This window comes from Nematolebias whitei, chromosome 20, assembly GCF_014905685.2.
Source record: "Nematolebias whitei isolate Nwh7 chromosome 20, NemWhi1, whole genome shotgun sequence".
Lineage (NCBI taxonomy): Eukaryota > Metazoa > Chordata > Actinopteri > Cyprinodontiformes > Rivulidae > Nematolebias > Nematolebias whitei.
In genome coordinates, this window is record NC_056517.1 from 29,267,717 (window position 1) to 29,288,201 (window position 20,485).

At 38.8% G+C, this 20,485-nt stretch overlaps 1 protein-coding gene across 1 annotated transcript in view; it reads right to left on the bottom strand.

Moving 5' to 3' along the window:
* The window catches only part of vipr1b (vasoactive intestinal peptide receptor 1b), a 56,444-nt gene extending 36,615 nt beyond the window's left edge, over nucleotides 1–19,829 (bottom strand). Inside the window, exons 1-2 of the mRNA XM_037694113.1 lie at nucleotides 19,647–19,829; nucleotides 3,135–3,225 (exon numbers count right to left, since the gene is read on the bottom strand). Of these exons, the coding sequence (XP_037550041.1) occupies nucleotides 3,135–3,225; nucleotides 19,647–19,700 (145 nt within the window). The 5' untranslated portion in view covers nucleotides 19,701–19,829. The remainder of the gene's footprint in view (nucleotides 1–3,134; nucleotides 3,226–19,646) is intronic.
* Nucleotides 19,830–20,485: the final 656 nt, after the last annotated feature.

The window sequence follows — 20,485 nt, forward strand, 5'->3', positions numbered from 1 at the left end:
TAGCCTTACCCGAGTTACAAGACGTCATTTTCGACATCATTGAGAAGCTAATAGCCGATAGCACTTGGGTGAGTTTTACCACAGAAATTTGGACATCGTGTTAGCCCCGTTAGCATGATTAGTTTTATGGCACAAAGGATAGACAAAAACTTTGAACTTAAAAAGGCTGTTCTTCATGCACAGGAGTGCAGAGGATCCCACACTGCAGCTAGGAACCTGGAACAAGCCTCCACAAGTGAAACAGCATTGCAGGTGAATAATGCTAATAAATAATATTTAACACTTTTCATTTAATATAAGTTAAAGTGCTATGCATATGGTTGTTATTGAATGTATGTCACCAGCTCTTACATCTGTTACACAATTTTTGTAGCAAATAAGCCTAAATAAGAGGGCTATGTTCTGACAAAGGAAAGTATATAAAATATCGGTATCGGTATCGTCCAAAAATCCAATATTGTGCATCCCTAGTTCTTTACTATACAGATGTAGTGGTGACATTCATCATCGTCACTGCTTATAATCCATTTTAACTTCACTCATTGTTTTGACACAGTTACACATGTTGGCTCTGTTTTGTTAATTCTGCCAAATAATTTGTGAATCTATGTTTTATGGTTGACCCACTGATTTTTATTTATAAATTTTTAATAAATGCTTCAGCCACGCCTGAGCACATGAAAAGGCAGGAACAGCTGTGTTGTTACACTTGACACTACAACTTTTGATTAATCTGCTTCCCATGACAGGATGCATTTGCTTTTTTGAGAATTAGGGATGCCTTTTTTCAACAAAACATTGTCAGACCCCTAAGGAAGATGACTAAAATACAAGGCGAACTTTTAAAACAGGGGTGTCTAATCCTGGTCCTTAAAGGCCATTATCCTGCATGTTTTACTTGTTTCTATGCTCCATCACACCTGATTCAAAGGTGGAATTAAATCTTCATGTTCAGCAGATGTTTGGTAATCATCCACCCTGATAATTAGGTGGGTCAGAACAGAGAAACTTTCAAATCATGCAGGATAGTGTCCCTCAAGAACCAGGACTGGACACTCCTGTTCTAAAGAAGCGATGTAAATTTACCAGGACAGATTGCAAAACAATTATTTTTTCTGAACTTAATGTTTTTTGTGCAAATATGTTGCATTTAGATTGAAAATATGGATAGTTTTATTCTCGGAACAGCATTTAATAAACCGTAGCCTGTTAAACACCAGTGCCTCAATGGGCTGCGACTGCTATTTTTCAAGTTGGCAAACATTTATGAGATTCTCTAAAATGTCTTAAAACATTTGTACAAATAAAATAAAATAAAAAGTGGTTTTCAAACACAGGTCACTCAAAATCCAGTTGCACGGCTTGCTGGTCACTTGGGCTCAAACCCTCTAAATTCAGTGAAATTGTCAGGAAAATGTGTCGATTTTCTTGCAATGTTGCGTCACGAACCAGTCTCCAACGTCAACAACCCATCAAGACCCTTAATATGGGTACTGATCCATTTCAAGCCTCAGGACTAAAGATGTGCACATGTGCATTCACAAGCAATTTTTTCCCTTTTGTTTTTGTATTTTTTAAGACAATTGTTATGAATATCAGTCTGGCAGCGCGCTAGCTCAGTTGGTAATCAGTTGGCTGATTGGTAACTCTAAATTGTCCCTAGGTGTTTGTCTCCATATGTCCCTGTGATGGGACTGGAGACTTGTCCCGGCGTGTCCCCTGCCTCTTGCACAGTGTCTGCTGGATATGGAGCTCCAGTGACCCCCACAACCCAGAAAGGAAGAAGCAGGTAAAGATGATGGATCATGGATTAATATCAAACTGTAATGGCAATAAATAAATAAATAATCAAATGAGCTTAATCAGTTAGCCATTGGCTGCCCTGATTTGGTATCAGTCCGCAAAATAATTCTCAGTTGGTCAGCCTCTAAAACCAATTCTGCTTGAAATTCTCTCATCATCTCCATCACTGTTAGAGTGATGTTGGTTTTATTTATAAATCAAGCTAATTGCTAGATGAGATTTAATGAATGTGAAGAAATATTGACCTCAAAAGTTTTATAGCGATTCAGGCAAATGCTCTATTGTGAACCAAAACAACTGTTTTCAACCAGTTTGACAAGACTGTCAACAAGGAAGAGGGCCGGCAATGGAGGAGGGGGCGTACCAAAGAGACCATCTTATCACAAGCAGAACTGATTTGTTCCACTTTGGAGTAAGCTGTTGGGGGAAGAATCAGTTTTGTTGTGCGTTTCCTTGACTGATGAAGCCTTCCAGACCGAAGGCGAAACGTTTCAGCACAAAAAAAAAAAAAAAAACTGTCCAGATGACCTGAATGAAAAATGTTGGATTGTATACCTGGATTATTGAGCATGGACTTTGTTCTATTGTGAACTGTTATGCCACTTTTGCATCAAATGGGTATTAAAATAAAATTGGGTGGAGTTTTCTTTACAGAAAACATGATAATCTATTTGAATTCTAAAAATAATTGTGTTATGTCAGATGAATAAATGTCATCATGTATCTGTCTGCTGCAGGTAACACACTAACTATTAATAACCACTCCAAAGAACCCCAGTTCATAGATATAATCAAACATGAAACAGTTTCTGCTCTTTAACAATGTTGTCAGTCCAATAATAGGATTAATTTAGGTAAAACAGTTGTTGCGGTGCAACATGAAATTGTCACAATTGTACCAATTTAATATCAACGTGGTTAAAAATTATTCCCGTTTCATTTAAAACTTTAATTAACCAAAAGGTTTTTGTAATTGTGTTGGACTGATTTATCCCAGGTTTTCATTAAAGGCATTTTAAGTATATATTTAGAATGTAATATTTTGAGAAAACATAAATATCCACAACAATATACCAGTGATGTTTGAATGTGTGGCCTAAAACCAATTTTAAGGCTGAACTCAGTTTTTTTTTTTTCCAAGACTCAGGTGCTGTGAACGGGCAAATTGCTTCTCTAAATGATGTGGTTTTGCTCCCAACGCTAGTTCTTTATCTAAAAAGTACCACATTGTATGACCTAACCTCACTATTCACTCACTTTTATCGCCTCTTATTTTCTTCTAAATAACCCTCTGCACACTCTAAACATGAAAAAGGGGTTTGAAAAATGACCTGAAGTGACGTTCCCAGATGTGCTGTTTTCACAGCGCTCCTTCTCCTGCTCAATTTCACTCACCACATCGCACATCTGCACCGATAACACCTGCATAAAAAAAATAAAGCACAATTTAGAATAAAGAAAGTAATATGGCTCCTTTACAGCCCTGTAATTAGATTATGTGCAGAAAACCATTCACATATTTGTCATACTCTCATAACTCTGGCCTTTCATCCTACGCTGTTTTAGTTAGAATGAATTTATGCCTCATAATTCAGTAAATATGCAGAAACGTTCTCTGTGTCTGAAAACATAACAAAGTTCCTTCTTGCAAAAGGAATATAGATGCTATCATGCAAATGGATTAGGAAGTAGAGAGGGGAGCCACTGAGTAATCCGCTGCGATTGTTCATCTGTGTCAACAAAGGCTGAAAAATGCAGGCTGACAGCCACAGGCCGAGGAACGGTGGGCTAATGAAAATGTGTAAGACGAGCAGCGAACGCTTGAGAAGGTCAAAGGAGATGAGCGGGGAAGAAAAGTCAAAGTGGAGCCGTTGAACTCCCTGAGAAGAGCTTCGCCCTGTGACCCAAACGATACTTGAGTAGAGAAGGCCAGGTCATGTAAACTGAGTTCTGCAGCACAAAGCACACAATAAAGTCAAGATCTCGCATTCCTTGAAAGACCGTGTATCATACACCGCCTTTCATGCCAGAGTTTTAAACTGAGCTCATCTTTTCAATCTCAAGAGTATGCGTTTTCAACGACTCTCAACGACCACCACATCAAATCAGTATCTATATCTATAGCTGGGGCAACAACACCTCCAGCCTGATCAAGAAAGCTCATCAGAGACTCTACTTCTCCTCAGGCGGCTGAGACGAGCTGGTCTGGGAATCTCAGTCCTCACCTCCTTCTACAGGTGTGCAGTGGAGAGCATTCTGCTCCAGCATCAACGTGTGGCATGGAGGCTGCACAGCTGCAGAAAGAAAAGCTTTGCAGAGAGTGGTGAAGGCTGCACAGAAGTCTGTTGAAGTCAGTCTCCCCACCATCACAGACATCTACACCTCCAGATGCAGGAAGAGGGCCACCTGCATCATGAAGGACCCCATTCACCCAGCACACACACTTTTTGCCTCACTCCCCTCAGGCAGAAGGTTGAGAAGCATTAAGTGTAGAACCACTAGACTGAGGAACAGCTTCTACCCTGAAGCCGTTAGATTCATGAATCCCTAGTCAGGATTATCACTGAAAAATAATCACTGTAATGCCACTAGGTTGTTGATATGTGCTGCTGACTATCCATGATGCTGATCTTATGCTGCTGATTATTTCATGCTGCTGTGTTCATTCGTCCTCATCTGCTTATACGGACTCATGTTCGTGCTGCTGTTTGGCGCATTGTTTTGTACTATTAGTGCTTAGTATATTCTTAGTTTAGCGTATTTCTTAGTTTATATCTTGGGTCTTATTACATTTTTTTTTGTTTTTTTTTTTAACAATTTGTACTTTTGTTGGACGTAACTGGGACCCTGTGTACATAGTTTCGTTCCATAACATGTACCACATGTGGTGTATAAAGACACCTTGATAATAAAGTCAAGATCTAGCATTCCTTGAAAGACCGTGTGTCGTCCACCGCCTTTCATGCCAGAGTTTTAAACTGAGCGCTTCTTTTCAATCTCATGAAGCATCACAAGGCATTTTAAAGTATGTTTTCAATTACTCTCAACTACCAACACATCCAATTGCAGCTCATTGTCAATAAAATTGACTGAGTAATGGTCATTTTTGTGTAGGCTTATGCCAAAATTCCCTGCTGATGCACCACCGGCTGACCTTCTGGTTCTTAGGCCTAATCAGAAATCACCCCATATACATATACATATACATATACATATACATATACATATACATATACATATATCACTGGTGACAACTGAGTCCAACTCATCTGGTAAAATCAGAACTGCCTGGGAACGTGGATTAGGTGCTGAACTGTTTGAATCATGGTGGTGATTCTCAGCACATGTTCAAGTAGTACACCATGTGCTAGATTGCAGCTAATACAGTTTAAAGTAATTAACAGAGTCCACTTTTCAAAATCCTGTTTATCTAAAATTCTAAAACGTTCAATACAAAAACAACTGGACTTTATTTGTAACAGAAGACGTTTCGCTTCTCGTTCGAGGAGCTTTCTCAGTTCAAAGAGCAGAGAGTGTGTGGTTCAGGTTATCATGTCCTGGATGACTGAGAATCTTCACCCGTTTATCTAAAATCTTTCCTTCAATTTTAGACCAGTGTGACAGATGCCAGACTTCAGCTTGCAACTTGAGCCAAATGTTTTTCTTCTGTCCAAGTTTGCATACATTCTGGAGTGATTCCTTTCCTTTACTTTCAGGGGGGTTTAGAACCCAGATCCAAAGTGACCCACTAATTGACATTTTTTGGAATTCCAATGACCACGTTTAACCTAACTCCCCTGCAAAATGAGATTTTAACTTACTGTTTCCTTCTTGCTAGATGCTGCATTTTACTCTTGTGGAAATGTCCCACACCTCCATCCACGTTACTATAGCTTAACACTGTCAGGGCATGTTTGAGGGTGGAGAAGATTTTACTAACAGTGAAGGGTAGTTCAGAAAAAATTACGCTTTGTGGAGTACCTCAAATCTTTACCTCCTTAGTGTGTCGAATTGTGTAATTTACCTACCATGTTCCGAAATTATAAAGATGGTAAACAATTTTTATTTATTTTAGAAAACCTCACCACACAATTTTTTTCCCTTTGCTTTTATTTATATATTTTTTACTTTTTCTCTGTGTTTTTGCATTTGCACAATGTTTTAAATTATGAACAACATTGTATAATCTCAGGCAGCACGGTGGCGCAACTGGTAGAGCTGCTGCCTCAGCGAGCAGGTCCTTGGTTCAAACCCCGGTCCAGGGGTCTTTCTGGGTGGAGTTTGCATGTTCTCTCCGTGCATGCGTGGGTTTTCTCCGGGTGCTCCGGTTTCCTCCCACAGTCCAAAAACATGCATGTTAGGCTGATTGGTAACTCTAAATTGTCCCTAGGTGTGAGTGAGAGAGTGAATGGTTGTTTGTCTCGTTTGTCTCTATGTGGCCCTGTGATGGACTTGCGACCCGTCCAGGGTGTACCCCACCCCTTGCACAGTGATTGCTGGATATGGGCACCAGCAACCCCCGTGACCCAAAATGGAATAAACGGGTAAAGATAATGGATGGATGGATTGTATAATCTCTTGATAAATAAAAAAAATTGCAGCTCTGCATCTATACAACTGACTGAGTTATGGTCATTATTGTGAAGACTTATGCAAGTTAGCTGTGGGTGCTATCTTGAAATGTGTTGACTCTAAAAGTGAATATATGCATTGATTATTTACTGAAGGTTTCATTTAAATCCATGCACACCACACACACACACCAAATTAATCTTTCAGGGGGTTTCTTTATGGTTTATGAGATATTTTGCTAACGGTACAAACACACAGACCAACACGGACAGAACCACTGTCTTGCAGGGGCAGGCAGTAATTACAATTACACAGCTCGTGCTCGCTAATTAGTGCAGATGTTTTTAAAATGTCCAGCCGTGAGCTCAAATCCCACTGGAGCTGCTCACTGGACGGGAAACCCACCTCATCAAAGTAAAGTTCAGTACACCTGCAGTGCACGTACAGAAAGGAGAAGACGTCTCTGCACATCTTCATCCAACATTGATAAAATGCCAACAGGCAATCTGTGTGGAAATGACTTTGTGTGGGATTTTGTTTTATTTTTAAATCCTCTAACGTAATAAATTTAGTTAAAACCTGATGCAATCGATGAGCTGCTTACAGATGACGGACGAGGAACAGCGAGCTGAAAGACACAGCTGTTCGTCATTGCCTCCCAATAAAACATTCAGCGTGAGCAGGGTTTTTTTTTTCGTGCTTCTTTCAGACGACTTGTTTGGTTTATCTTGTGGCTGTGACTAAATTATGATCGCATGGATTAAAGTGAAGTGAGTGCAGTGAGGCGTCTGGTGGATGAACTGCTTCTTACAGGTTTTAAACCTAACAAGAACCAAAAAGTCTTCAAGACTTTGATTAAAATGTGTCCATTTGAGGTTAAATGTGCTGTAATAGTATGTGAGACCGATCCAACACATACCTTTAATAATAAGCATAGCAAAGCTATTTTTCCTCTGCCAGCAAATATTCTTCAGTTTTTTGGGTTGGCCGCTCATCAGTCAAAATGGTCAAGCTGAAAATTGACTATTTCCAGTCAACGGTTGACTGACACATCCCTGGTTGTTATATCTGACACTTGTGTCAATGTGCTCCCTGCAACCGGATGCTTTTTATGAGAGGGGTGCTTATTTCCAGCTCAACAGAAAATCCTAAAGGAAGTAGACCAGAATATTGTAAATTAATGCTTTCCAGTCCGTGTGTCTTAACCACATTATTTTCTTAGTGATGATACAATCACTGATGGTTGGGTGTCCAAAACTTACAAGACACAACTGTTTAACTCAATCTCTACTTAAGTGGTTCTGAGCCCTATGCTGTTTTTAATATTCACTATGACAATTTTTTTCCAAGCATGTTTTTATTAAGTACATTGCAACTTTTATGCAAATTTTAAAAACTGGCTTCATAAAGCAAACATGGTCTGAGAGCTAGAAACTGCCATTGAAAAACCTCTGACCTCTCATTGCAACGTCTCAAATGCTCCCAGAGTACATAAAGTGCAAACTATGTCATATTTTAGATCTTTCTGTGCTTCACCCACCTTCTCCTTACATGGATACGGTCACCATGACACACAGCTCTATTCATGGGAGTCTTTGCCTGCCACTGATTACAGCCAAAAATCCAACATACCTGAAGTAATAGCAGTGGATCAGCTCGAAGGTAGGAGTTTAATCTGTGCACTACGAATGAGCAAAGCAACCCGGATGCTGGAGGAAATCTCCTGTTGGTCAGACCCTTTGGTGACCTTAGTTTTGATTGTCTGGAAATAGACTGTGGGTCAATGTATCAGTGAAGGTCTTATGAGAGGATTAAGATGAAAGAGCCCCTCTCAGTGCTTTCATCACAATGAAACTGCATCAGTAATATTCCCCTTCCTGCTTTATGACGGAGTTTATCTTGATAACAGGGGAAACATGTCACTTAAATATCCCTAAGTGCAGTCAATGTGTCTTCTGTGTCATAAAGAAAATAATGTAGTACAAGACATTGATCATTTTTTTGGGCATACTTGATGTTAAATGTTCACACATTTCATTGAACTCAACCTAATTATGCCTCATATTGAAAAATAAGGTTAAATCTTGATATCATTTGATGATTGCCTCTCATTTTAATTCTGTTTTCTTCTTTCAATCCACTGAAAGTTACCCATCTAATATGACTGACTTAATAGGGTTAATAATTACATAAATAATGATGTTTTTTAGTAATGAAATGGACTTTACTAAAAGTTGCAATCATCTAAAACATGATTGCAACAAAAAAAAATGCACAATTAATTCTTATATTTAAAAAAAAAAAATCACAATGATTTTTGGGAAAACAAACAGGTATATTAATTAGCTTTAGAGCTTAAAAATCATTTTTACAGACAATTTTATTCAAAACTTTTAGGATTAACCGTCAAAGAGGAGGGAAGTTTGCATCTTCATCTTGTCCGGTAAAATTGTGGCTTCATGTTTTCATCAGCACATCACTTATTATGTTCGTTTTAGCTGATATGCTAGTTTTGGAAAATATTAACAGCTGATTTCTAAAAAAAAAAAAAAAAATTCACATTTTTATCTTCTGAAAGCAATTGGAATGTTATATAAAATTTAAAAGCAACAATCTTCTCATAAACGGACATTTTCTTCACAATAGTGCATGGTAAACAGATCATCAAATGTTTACACTGAGATTTTACCAATTTTTGGAAAAAGGAAATTAAAGTAACTGACTTTTATGGCAGCAACACATCTCAAAAGCATTACAACAAGAGCTAAAAGGCTGTAGGAAGCAGCTGGAAAAGCATTCTGCAACTAATTAGGCTGATTGCCAACAGGTCAATAAGGGCTGGGTCTGAAAAGCAGTTTAGAGACTGAATCTTTCACAAGATGGACAGAGGTTCATCAATCTGTGGAAAAACTGCACCTAAAATGATTTATTAACCTTTATTTAACCAGGCAAATCCCTTTGCGATAACAGATCTTTTTTGTAAGGGAAGCCTGGACCACAAGGCAGCCTAATATGCAGGTTATTGAATTATGGGAGGAAACCGGAGTACCCGGAGAAAACCCACGCAAGCATGTGAAGAACATGCAAACTTCACACAGAAAGACCACAGGTCCAACCGAGGATTGAAGTCAGGACCTTCTTGCTGTGAGGCAACAGTGCTAACCACTGAGCCGTCATGCTGCCATCAGCGGAATAAATTCAAAATAATGACAAAGGAAAATTGGGAAGACAACGTCTATTCCAAATTCAACAGCTCATAATATCATGAAAATATTTCTGTCACGATTAGCTGGTGCTGGTAAACCCAGTGGTGCAGGCAAAGACTCAGGATGATTATAAAAAAGTAAAGAATTTATTAACAACACAAAAGAGCTGACAGGGCAGCAAAGCAAACATAGAATGTTCAGAGGGTACTCACGATACAGACAGGTCATCCCCAGTGAACAGAAGACAATTCCAGGACAAGGACTAACACAGAGACACAGTCTAATATACAGGAAACACCAATTAGACAAAGTAAAGACACCTGTGAGTAATCACAGATGCCAAAGAAAGAGACAAGGGTTGCAAGACGTAAACACACCACAAGATGGGGCTAGATAATAAAAAACCACAAACCCTATAAAGATAGAAACAGAGGATCAGGGGAACGCAGATAAACACAACACCAGGGACAAAACCACAACTCCTATATTTTTTTTCATGACTACCTGTGCATAATGAATAGATAGTGATGAATGAAGTCCAGAAAGTATTGTTAATTTATCATTTTTTGCTGGTATGGAGTGACGGAGATATGCCAGACATCAATAAACATGTTTTTGGCTTCATTATAAGATTGTACTGTGGTTCTCTGATGAGAATGTTTGGTTAGACTGTGATTAAGGACACCTGTCCAAACTGATCTGAACTGCTCTGTGGGTTCTAATATTGGTGAGAGTCACTTCCAGGGCTCCGTACAGTATAGATAAAAAAAACTTTGGAGGAACACCATCTTGCATGTTTTAGTTGTTTCCCTGTTCCAACTCACCTGATTCAGTGATTTAATTACTTCATCAAGTTCTGTGGAAGCCTGTTAATCACCCATTCATTCAAATCAGGTGTGTAAAAGCAGTAAAACATCTAAATTGTGCAAGATGGTGTTCCTCAAGGACCAGGGTTGGGAACCACAGAGTTAGAGCACTCTGGATGTTCAAGCTCTGAGCACGTTCTGAGTTATTTTGCATCTGATTGTCTTGACTGTTCTCTCTTGCTGGTAAGATCTTTTTTAACAAATAAATTATCTCAAGTCTTTACCTGATTGATGAGTGACACAAAATCTGTAATATAGGTCAACATTCTCCTCAAAAACTTCAGCAACTGGACTCTTAAGTTCCTATTTATTTACCCAACACCCCATCATTTTTTTAACTTGGTGTTGTATAACCAAATGATTATTACATTTTTTAAAAACCGCTGTGTGGGTTTTTGTATAAATTACATTAACGAAGTTACAGCAACTCAGATTTTCATTTTTTATAAACAGTGAACCAATGTTCTGCGTCAACAAGGCTTTTGGGAATTTACCTCAAGAGTCTAATTTCCAAAACACCACAAAGGCTGCATAAAGAGTAAAACACTGAAACAAATTGTTTTATGAGGCAGCCAAACAGACAAGATAGTGGAATGTGTGCATGGCTTTAGCCTGTAAGCTGTTGGGATCAGGCCTTCTTTATTGCACAGTGTTGGTTTATTTTTCTTACAAACTTGTAAATTAGTAGAAGAACTACAATCACAAAGAAAGAAAATACGGATGAAGCAATCACCAGAGTTCACATCGCTAGATTGGACTGGTTGCTGGATGCCCTAGTCCATAAAAAAAAAAAAATTTAAAATCAAACGATTTTCATTCAAATTAAAAATGCAATGAAGTTCCTGCCATCCTGCTGCTGCAAACAGGCCTGTGACATCACCAGTTTACTGAATGGAGCAATAAATCAAACTGCCAGTCGTGAACTATGCAAATGATGAGCAGACTGCTGCAAAACCTTACATGCACACGCACATATATTTACAAGGAGTCGCAGGGAGCAAAAAAAAAAAAGGTCACAAATACCTGTCAGCTCTGATTGCTTGTTAGTGCATAGCTCATCATAAGGGCTGCCAGGGCGCTGCGGTCTTGTTTTAAATAATTAATTTAAAATTGAGAAGAGCTGAGAGGTGAATGCAGGGAGAGGCGTGTGTAGACAATCATGTGCACATCCATCCTGTGGATGTGCAATGTGGAGCAGCATCTACATCAGGTGGTAAACACTTGATTTAATAGGCCGTTAGAAAATTGGCCGCATTAGATGTAAACAAATCTTCACAGGCAATAAAACATAAACTCAGACATATTTGTTACTTTGAAAAGCTGACAGACACGGTGAGCTACTGAATAAGATTGCAGATTTCTGTGTATAAATGCATATAAACACTTCATCAATGTGATCCGCACTCGTGTGCATCAAGAACTGAATCAGACAAGGATTCATTTATAAAACTGAGTGCAGAAAAAAAACTGTTCAGAACTTTAAAGCAAATTGGTTGTTTTGCTGCAGATAACAAAGTTAATGTGAGATTCCCAAGTCACAGCAGACAATAAAGAAAGCGTTTGTAACATTAATATGCCAGTCCAACTTCTCGTGCACCAAGGAAGCACAATTTAAAACCAATTTAAACAGATTGTCAGCCCCACTCAGATCTAGTGGCAAAAACAGATTATATAGATATTTATTCACTTGGTAAAAATACTATTTTGTGACCAACACAAATGGTTTATCACATCTATAAAATCTGGAAAGACCTTTAAAATTTGACAAGTGAAAAACTGTGTCTGAGGGATTTGAACAGGGAATGTTTGTAGTCTTTAAGATGAGTGTTTTTCTGGACTGGAGATGAACAAGGAATACAAGTAAACCTTAATGTTTTTGGTGCAAAATATTCAAACGAGTAGGAGTTACAGTGTGTATTACAAAGTACAAGAGAGGCAGATTTATTTATTTGTTTGTTCATTCATTCATTATTTGCTTGCTTGATTGTCCAAGGTAGAGTGACGGATCCTGGCAAGAGGAGGGAGTAGTTTTATTCACCACCAGGTGCAATGGTGGAGCTACGGAGTGACCAATGGTGGCCTTGGCCCCCATAGATTAACCTTTGGCCACTCCAAGGACCACCCCAATCATTTGAGGAAACTATCCTTCATGCACTATAAAAACTAAAAAGCATAGTTTCCTCAAATGATAGGGGTGGTGGGTTTACATATATATGTGGCAGTGGCCATCTTGAATTTTGATGTGACAACCCAATTTTTCGAAGGAAACTTTCTTATGCTTAGATGTAGCCACACCCCAAAATGGAAGTTGGTACCTCTCTTATTTTTCAAGTTATTGTGCTCACAACATGCACAGACAGACAGACAGACAGACGGACGGAGGGTATTCCCAGTTCCCCCTCTTTGCTCCATGAACAAAAAGAGAATACCATAAGGAGGAAAAAAAATTGAACTGCATTAACTGGGCATGGAAATAACATTAATAATAACTGTTAATGGTGAGAAATTTAAAAGAATCCAGAAAATATTTTTCAAATTGTATAACTTTTAGGAAAAACAAGAACACTTTTTGAATTGTATGGCAGTAACACATCTCAAACAAGCAGTAAGAAACATTTCCTCTTTTTTAGTAATAATCTGTAAACATTTTGGAGGTTTTGTCTTTGGTGCCAGCTGTTCAGGTCAAACGTTTACTCAGTTTTTATTTTAGCATTTAACTTTTATTCCTAAATCATTAAAAATATATAATATTTTGCAGAACCTAACCAAATATTTGATTGCAGTAAAAGAAATGACTTGGTTAGGTTTTGGAAATTTGACTTAAAAACTTGTAAAAAGCTGAACGAGACAGAACCAATGCATAGCATATATATGAAGATAATCTAAAGGTAAAATCACAGCTGAGCAGGACACATGCTGAATCCATACTTAAGGACATTAATCTCAAGTAAACCCGTGACACTGAACAGATGTTTAAAAAGTGATACGTACAGGATTAGCACGCTGATTAACGTTTACTTGCTTGTGTTTTATTAAACACTAAGTTTCAATTCAATGACCATGCTGCCCATCTCATCTGTCTCCCATTTGAAATTAGCATTGGTTTCTTAGCAGAGTTTGATGTTATCGCTGTGCAGATTGATGATGTGTTAGTTGCTGTTTTGGGCACACGAGAAGGCAGACTGGACAAAACATAAAGCAAAAACTGATTAAATATAAGAGAAGTTAACTTAAAATATAAACGTTGCATGAACTGATAATAAGAAACCCTAAAGGAACCTTCCAAGTTCAAGAATCTTTATTATCCCCAAGGGGCAATTTGTTTCACAGTCAGTAGGCACATAGAACATCCATACTAAACGAGACATTGAGGCATTAAAATAACAGAACAGAAATCAACATTGTTCATCGAGAAGCCTGATTGCTACAGAGGTGAATGAGTTTTTTCAGTCTGTTCGTCCTACAACTGGGCAGCAGATACCTGCGTCCAGAGGAAAGCAACCTGAACTCGCCATGGAGTGGGTGAACAGGATCTGCCAGAATCATTCATTCATTCAACCTTTATTTAAACAGATAAGTCACATTGAGCCTTGAAGACTCATTTACAAGTGAGACCTGTCTGGACAGACAATAAATAGTGGTGAAAAATGACACATAGGGTTTAGAGACAAAAAAAATTCCTAACACGCTTTTAATCTTTGGTTGAAGGTCAACAACGTGATAATGAAAAAAAAAATCTTGCACACTAGCATATAATGATGCCGACAATACGCGGGGGGCGGGACGTAAGGATGGTGAGCAGTCAGAGACAACACACAGAGGCACTGCAGAGTTCAGATAAAATCACTCAGTTCAAATAGTTCCCTCTGGAGAGATCCGTGCACACTCGGGGGGTGTCGAGGACGACCAAGGACAAATCCAAAGAGTCCTGAAATGATGACAGAATGTTTAATCGGCTGGGCCCCTTTGAAAAGTCCATGTAAATTCCTCGATGGGAGGGGAGGGAGGGGCAGAGCTTCAGGATTACAAAACTTCCAGGCGAGTAGAGATAAGATGGCCTGTAAAGGCCAGTCAGGGAGCCAAATACAGATAAACCACCCGCTTCGGATGTTATCAGCCATTAAATGGCCGTTATTAGTTGTTATCATCTTCATATGTATCGGTCAGACTGCCCCTCCTGTACCTCCTAGTGGGTTTAAAGGTACATTGTTAGCGTTGTTAGCGATGATAATAGGTTCTGTTTTTAGCTTTGTTAGTGCTCATAATAGCATCACATGGTTAGGTTTAGAGTAAAAGGTCTGGCGGTTAGGTTTACGGTCTTGGTTAGGTTTAGGCACAAGGGTAAGGGGGTTCAGTTTAGGGTTGGTCCTCTGGGTCAGGTGTAAGCTTACGTTTAAGAAAAGGGTTACATAAGATGGAAAAAATATAAAAAGACACTTCCTGTTTACCCCCGTGCGACGCTGCCTATGATCAGCGATAATAACGATAACATACAAAGTACCTTTAAACCTACTAGGAGGAAGGCAGGACAGTTTGACCACTACATATGGGGATGATAACAACTAATAGCTGCCATTTAATGGACTGATAACATCTGAAGCCTCTCGATAAACACTATTGTTTTGGGGACAGGCAGGACTTTAATGACAAGTGACCTTGAGTCTGAGTCAGTCCACTCTGTTCTGAAACGTCCAAATAAAAATGGCCACACCAATGAACTGTGCCTGAAAATAATCCCCGAGATCTGATCCATCCTGCCAAAAGCATTTGAGTCTGGGTACTCAAGGCACAAACCAAACCATCATAAGGCAAGCAGCCTGACCAGGTCCAGATTTTCTGCCGATGACTTCCTTGATTGTAGATAAACCAGGAACCAGCCGAATCCAAAAAGCAGGAACCAGTTATCATAAATCCAATTATATATGCGTCCTTAAAATTCACAAATGGCAGCAGAGATAGACACATCATCAAGTCTTCCAAGTCAATGAGATATCCAGCTGCGTTCGTGCCAAAAGGGCAAATCGCCTTACCTAAAGCCTGTCGTCTCTTCAAAGAAATGTTATCAATTGTGTTGAGGGACCAACTGACCAAATCCAAATCCATAAATTATGAATCAGCCTGGCCTTGTTCGCTGACCTCACCTTGTGTAGGTCAGTGAGGTTCTGTAGGGCTCTGCCAGCAGTTTTGCTGCACATCCTGACAATCCCCAAGAGTTTGTTCCTGTTTTTGCATGTCAAAAGTCCAAACCAACAGATGAAGGTGAAAGTAAAAAAAACTCAATAAAACATTCCCATAAAAGTAGAATCAACATTAAAACCACAGAACTTGCAATAAAAATTATCTTCTTTCTCAACATGCTTAGTATTGCACTTGTGCTATATTATACTGAAAGGGCATTAAGTAATCATGGCCTGTTGTGTTCAGTTGCAGCCCTACACTTGTCAAAGTGAAGGCAGTCATGTCAGATAAATGCGCACCCTCCAAATTTACCTAATCTTTTATTCTACAACCACAACAGGAAATCCTCTGGCAGCGCTCACGCACAAACTGTTTAGATAAGGAGGGGTTTTATTTATTCAAGCAGTTGCTTCTGGTGTCAATCCGTCAGTTCTGTTATTTGGATACAGATAGGAGGAGAAATTATCATTGCCCACACTCCCCATCCTTCCCCTCCACCCACCCCCCTTCCCATCTGCTTAGTGTTAAATTGACAACAGTGAATTCAACCACTAACACACGCTTTTTTAACCACTTGTGTGATTTTCTTACCACGTTTCCCGACTTGATGAATTGATGAAACATGTCTTAGTGTGTTATTGTAAAAGCAGCTACCAATGGCACATAAAGGATGTCAACAAATGACGATTCTGGTTAGTCTGACGCGTCAGGTTGGGCCAGATGTGTGTGTGTGTGTGTGTGAGGGGGGGATGTTCACTGTGTGGAAAGAGTTTGAAGGAATCCACGCTGTGCACCAGAGGAGTAAAAGTCACAGCCTGTTACTGACTCATTGATAATCTTTTATATCTCTTAGAAAACAAAAACGAAAAGCTTCATCACGGCTGAAATAACTCTGACATGTGGAAGCTGAGTGAGAAACAGCACGAACATGTCCAAAATGACATGTCACTTGGAATTTGTGTGTGTAGACAAAAGTTTAAATCTAAACAATATCAAAGAGCAGATTTGATCATATTTATGGTACGCCGCAAGGAGCAGGTGGGCGATTATTTCTCTGTGTCTGTGTGTGTTTAGGTGTGTGTGTACCAAAGTATCTCATAAACCTCTGGACGAATTGTAAGGAAATTTACAGAAAGTAATCAGATGATGTACATCTACATCTCTTTGACTTTTGGGAGTAAACCTGATTCAAGAGGGCTGCCAAATAACTCTAAAAATAAAAATAAAAAAATGGTTAAATTTGTTAATTTTAGAGAAACTGAAATAAAATCTGGTGCTGCATCTTATATTTTTCATTAGGAAATAATTGTCTGTTAGCAAAATGTTTCATGAATCACTGGATTAATTTTGTAGAAACTTTTTTAATATATTCAATGGATGTTCGTCTACAAATTATTGATGTTTTAAGCCAATCAAGTTCAAAATAGCTGCTACAGCCATGCTGGCCTTAAAAAACACAAACGTTTGGCAGAAATTTGTAAATTTTACAAATATTGCGTTAATATTTGATGTGGCTGTCGCTAAGAGTCAATACCAACACACACTACAAGTGCTACTCATTGTTCAAGATCTTTGTTAAAACTTTAGAATCAGTTCACCAAAGTTCATGCGCAATAATCCATGTGCAACAATGTTCAGTCAGGTCATCTGGACGGTTTCTTTAATTTTTTTTGTTGAGACGTTTCGTCCTTTATCCAAAGGACTTCTTCAGTCTGAGGAGCCACCAAACAAAACTGATTCTCACAAACAGAAAAAAAAAAAAAAAAACAGTTTGCTGGTACTAAGATGGCCTCCGGGCCCGCCCTCTCCCCCATCAACTTCTCTGAGACAAAATATCTAATGAACCACAGGACTGATTTTAATGAACCTTTCAGTGAGTATTCAATGGAGCTACATCGGTCTTGCTTACCATATTTTCCGCCGTACACGTCGCACCGCCGTATAAGTCGCATCAGTCCAAATATGTCAAAGTGGAAAAAAACATAAATATGTTGCTTTGACATATACATCGCATCTATTATGCTTCACCGCTGACGTGTCGTGTTTGTTACATGTCACCTCTGACAACCTGGAAACCTGGGCGGGTGTTGTGCCAGAAATCGATTGGCTGCCAAATGGCGGCCGCGAGAGCATGCACGGGAGGATTTTAACAAGAATTTTACAAGATTAACACTTAAAAACAATAATTTGTTTGCTCAAATTATAGGAAAGGTGTGTCTCAGTTGAACTTTTACTTAATAAATGCACTTCAATGGTCAAATTAGCTGCATTTCATTGGGGCGGCGCAGCGAAATGAAGCTGATTTGACGGTTGCTCCAGGCAGAAGAAGGTGGCTGTATGGCAAGCCAAGTGTGTCATTAATAGCCACTACCTATTACATGACACAACGGCATGCCTTAGTACTCAAGTGCCATCTAGCGGCTGAAAATGGTCAATATTTTCAATGTCAGAATGAATGAAAACGGTCATATCTCAGCCAAAAATGGGTTTATAAATATGGAGGAAAAAACATTAATAAGTCATTTCGTTGTATAAGTCGCAGGGCATGAAAATTATGCAAAAAACTGTGACTAATACGGCGAAAAATACGGTAACTTTTAATCAAATTCAAGATGTCTGCTATTTTACATTACCAAACACAAACATAACTATAATTCAGATAATTTTACAAATATTGAGCTAAACTTTAACGCCGTAGTAGCTGAGAGTCATCTCTAACACACACTATAACCACGACTTCTCAAAATATTGCATGAGATTGCGCAACACACTGCATTACTCAACATAAGATGGTCTTAGTTTTGATCTCTGGTGTGAAAGGCAGTGGGCAATAAGCATTTCTTTAAAGATTGATCAGCCTTTAATAGCGCCAGGAGACATTTGTTTAAAGCATATTGTGGTTTCTATTCTACCTTTTCTATTCATCCAGGATACTCAAAGTGCTTCACAACATAATCTGCCCTCATTTAATCACCAATGCACACTCTGCTACGTCTCTACAAAGCTAATCTGAATAAATCATTCTATAAAGACTAATCAGTGCTTTAAATTACATTCATACACCGATGAGACACACATCAGAGGCTATGAGAAGTTCAGTGTTTTGCTCAAGGACACTTCATGTGACTGCATATTGGTGGAATCGAACCTCCGACTCCCTCACTGGAGGACGACTGCTCTACCACTCAGCCAAATATAGATTAGGGGGCTGTATAGGGATTGTTCAGATCTTTGTTGAAGTTAAGCTTTGTAGCAAGGTCATAAAAAGTTCATATCTTATTTGTTGCAGATGGCTCTATGTACAGCAGAGAAATGGGTTGTAGTTGTCAATCTGTTTGAAATTAAATGATTTATTCAAATAGAGATCCTTAAACAGGTAAAATAGTAATTGTTCATGACATTGCCACAGAACCCTATACTTTGAAAGCTTTGAACTATAATTTTAAATCACATAATGTGTTTTCTCAGCGAAAAATACTTCAAACCCGGTGACGATGGGTTTAGACTCATCAGCCAAACATTTACCAAGTGATTAAGCATCAATAAATAAAATGTAAAGTTCATTTGGTAGTTTTTGATGTTTTCTTTCTTGCAGAACAGAATAAGCAGAACCTGAAAAGTGACTGCAAGTGAAAGCAGCAGATTGATTGAATCAAACTGTTTGTATGAGCTCAGTTTAAAGCCAGTGTGGCCTTGGATACGGTCATCAATTTGAATTATTGGGACGTTTTTTAAATATAAAACAGATCGGTTTTGTTGGCAGCTACTGAAAGAACTTCACCTTCACACGCACTGACTCAACTACTGACAAGGAGATGAAAACTGTTTCACAAGTCAGATGTGTTGGCACGAGACACACAAACAAACATCCTTGAAAAAGAGAATGAAAATAGCAACTTTTAGAAAATTGGCTATTGGTTTAAAATACTGAAATCTACTTAAAATAAGAGCTTGGTGGCTGTGAACTACATTAAACGTGAAGTTTCAGTGTTTTCATGGTTAGAAGAAAAAAAAGGCTTACTTTAGGAAGACATCCGTACAGCAGCAGCACATAAAGCAGCTGTAAAGAATCCATCCTGTCCGGGTTGGGAAGGATTTTAGTCCTCTCGTTATTTTTTTATGGGTTTTTTTGTAAAACTCTCCTTTTGTGAACCTATGTGAGGAGAGAGAAGCCGTGCTGTCGCTCCATCGGACTGCGCTCTTCTTGTGTGTGAGCTCCTCCAGCAGCAGAGCTTCATCTGTTTCCTCCCCTCCCCTCAGCTCCTCACACCGCCTGTTAACAAGACTGTCAGTCTGTCCTGCTGCTCATTAATTATCATGTAATCCCTCATTCTTAGTGTAGGCATAAAACAAACAGACTAAAGAGCTGGAGGAGAATCTGATACTGGTTTTTGGCTTCATCCACATCGGGAATTATGAATCTGGTTTGACAGGTGGAATAAATTCACGAGTCGCTTTTATTTCTTTGGCTGATTTTTCCAGATTGTTGAATTTCTCCAATGCTGGACCAAATCCACTTTCAAATATTTTGATTATTGCTTCGTCCTGTACCCGAAATTTAGATTTAACAGTGTTTTTCAAGCGGGGTCCTGTGGAAAGGGTAAAGCGAATAATTAATATCTTATCTGTTGCAGATAATGTTTTAAATTACCTCAGTTTGGAAAAATAAAGTTAAAGTTTAACTGAACTGACAAGTTAATGGCTAGTCCAAGCAGGGATAAGACTCAAGTATTTTATGTGAACTACAGTAGTCCCTCGTTTATCACGGGGGATCCGTACCCTGAAGCCCCGCGATAAGTGAAAACCGTCAAGTAGGGATAGTAGTACAAGTTGTAGTTTATTTAAGTATATATATATAAG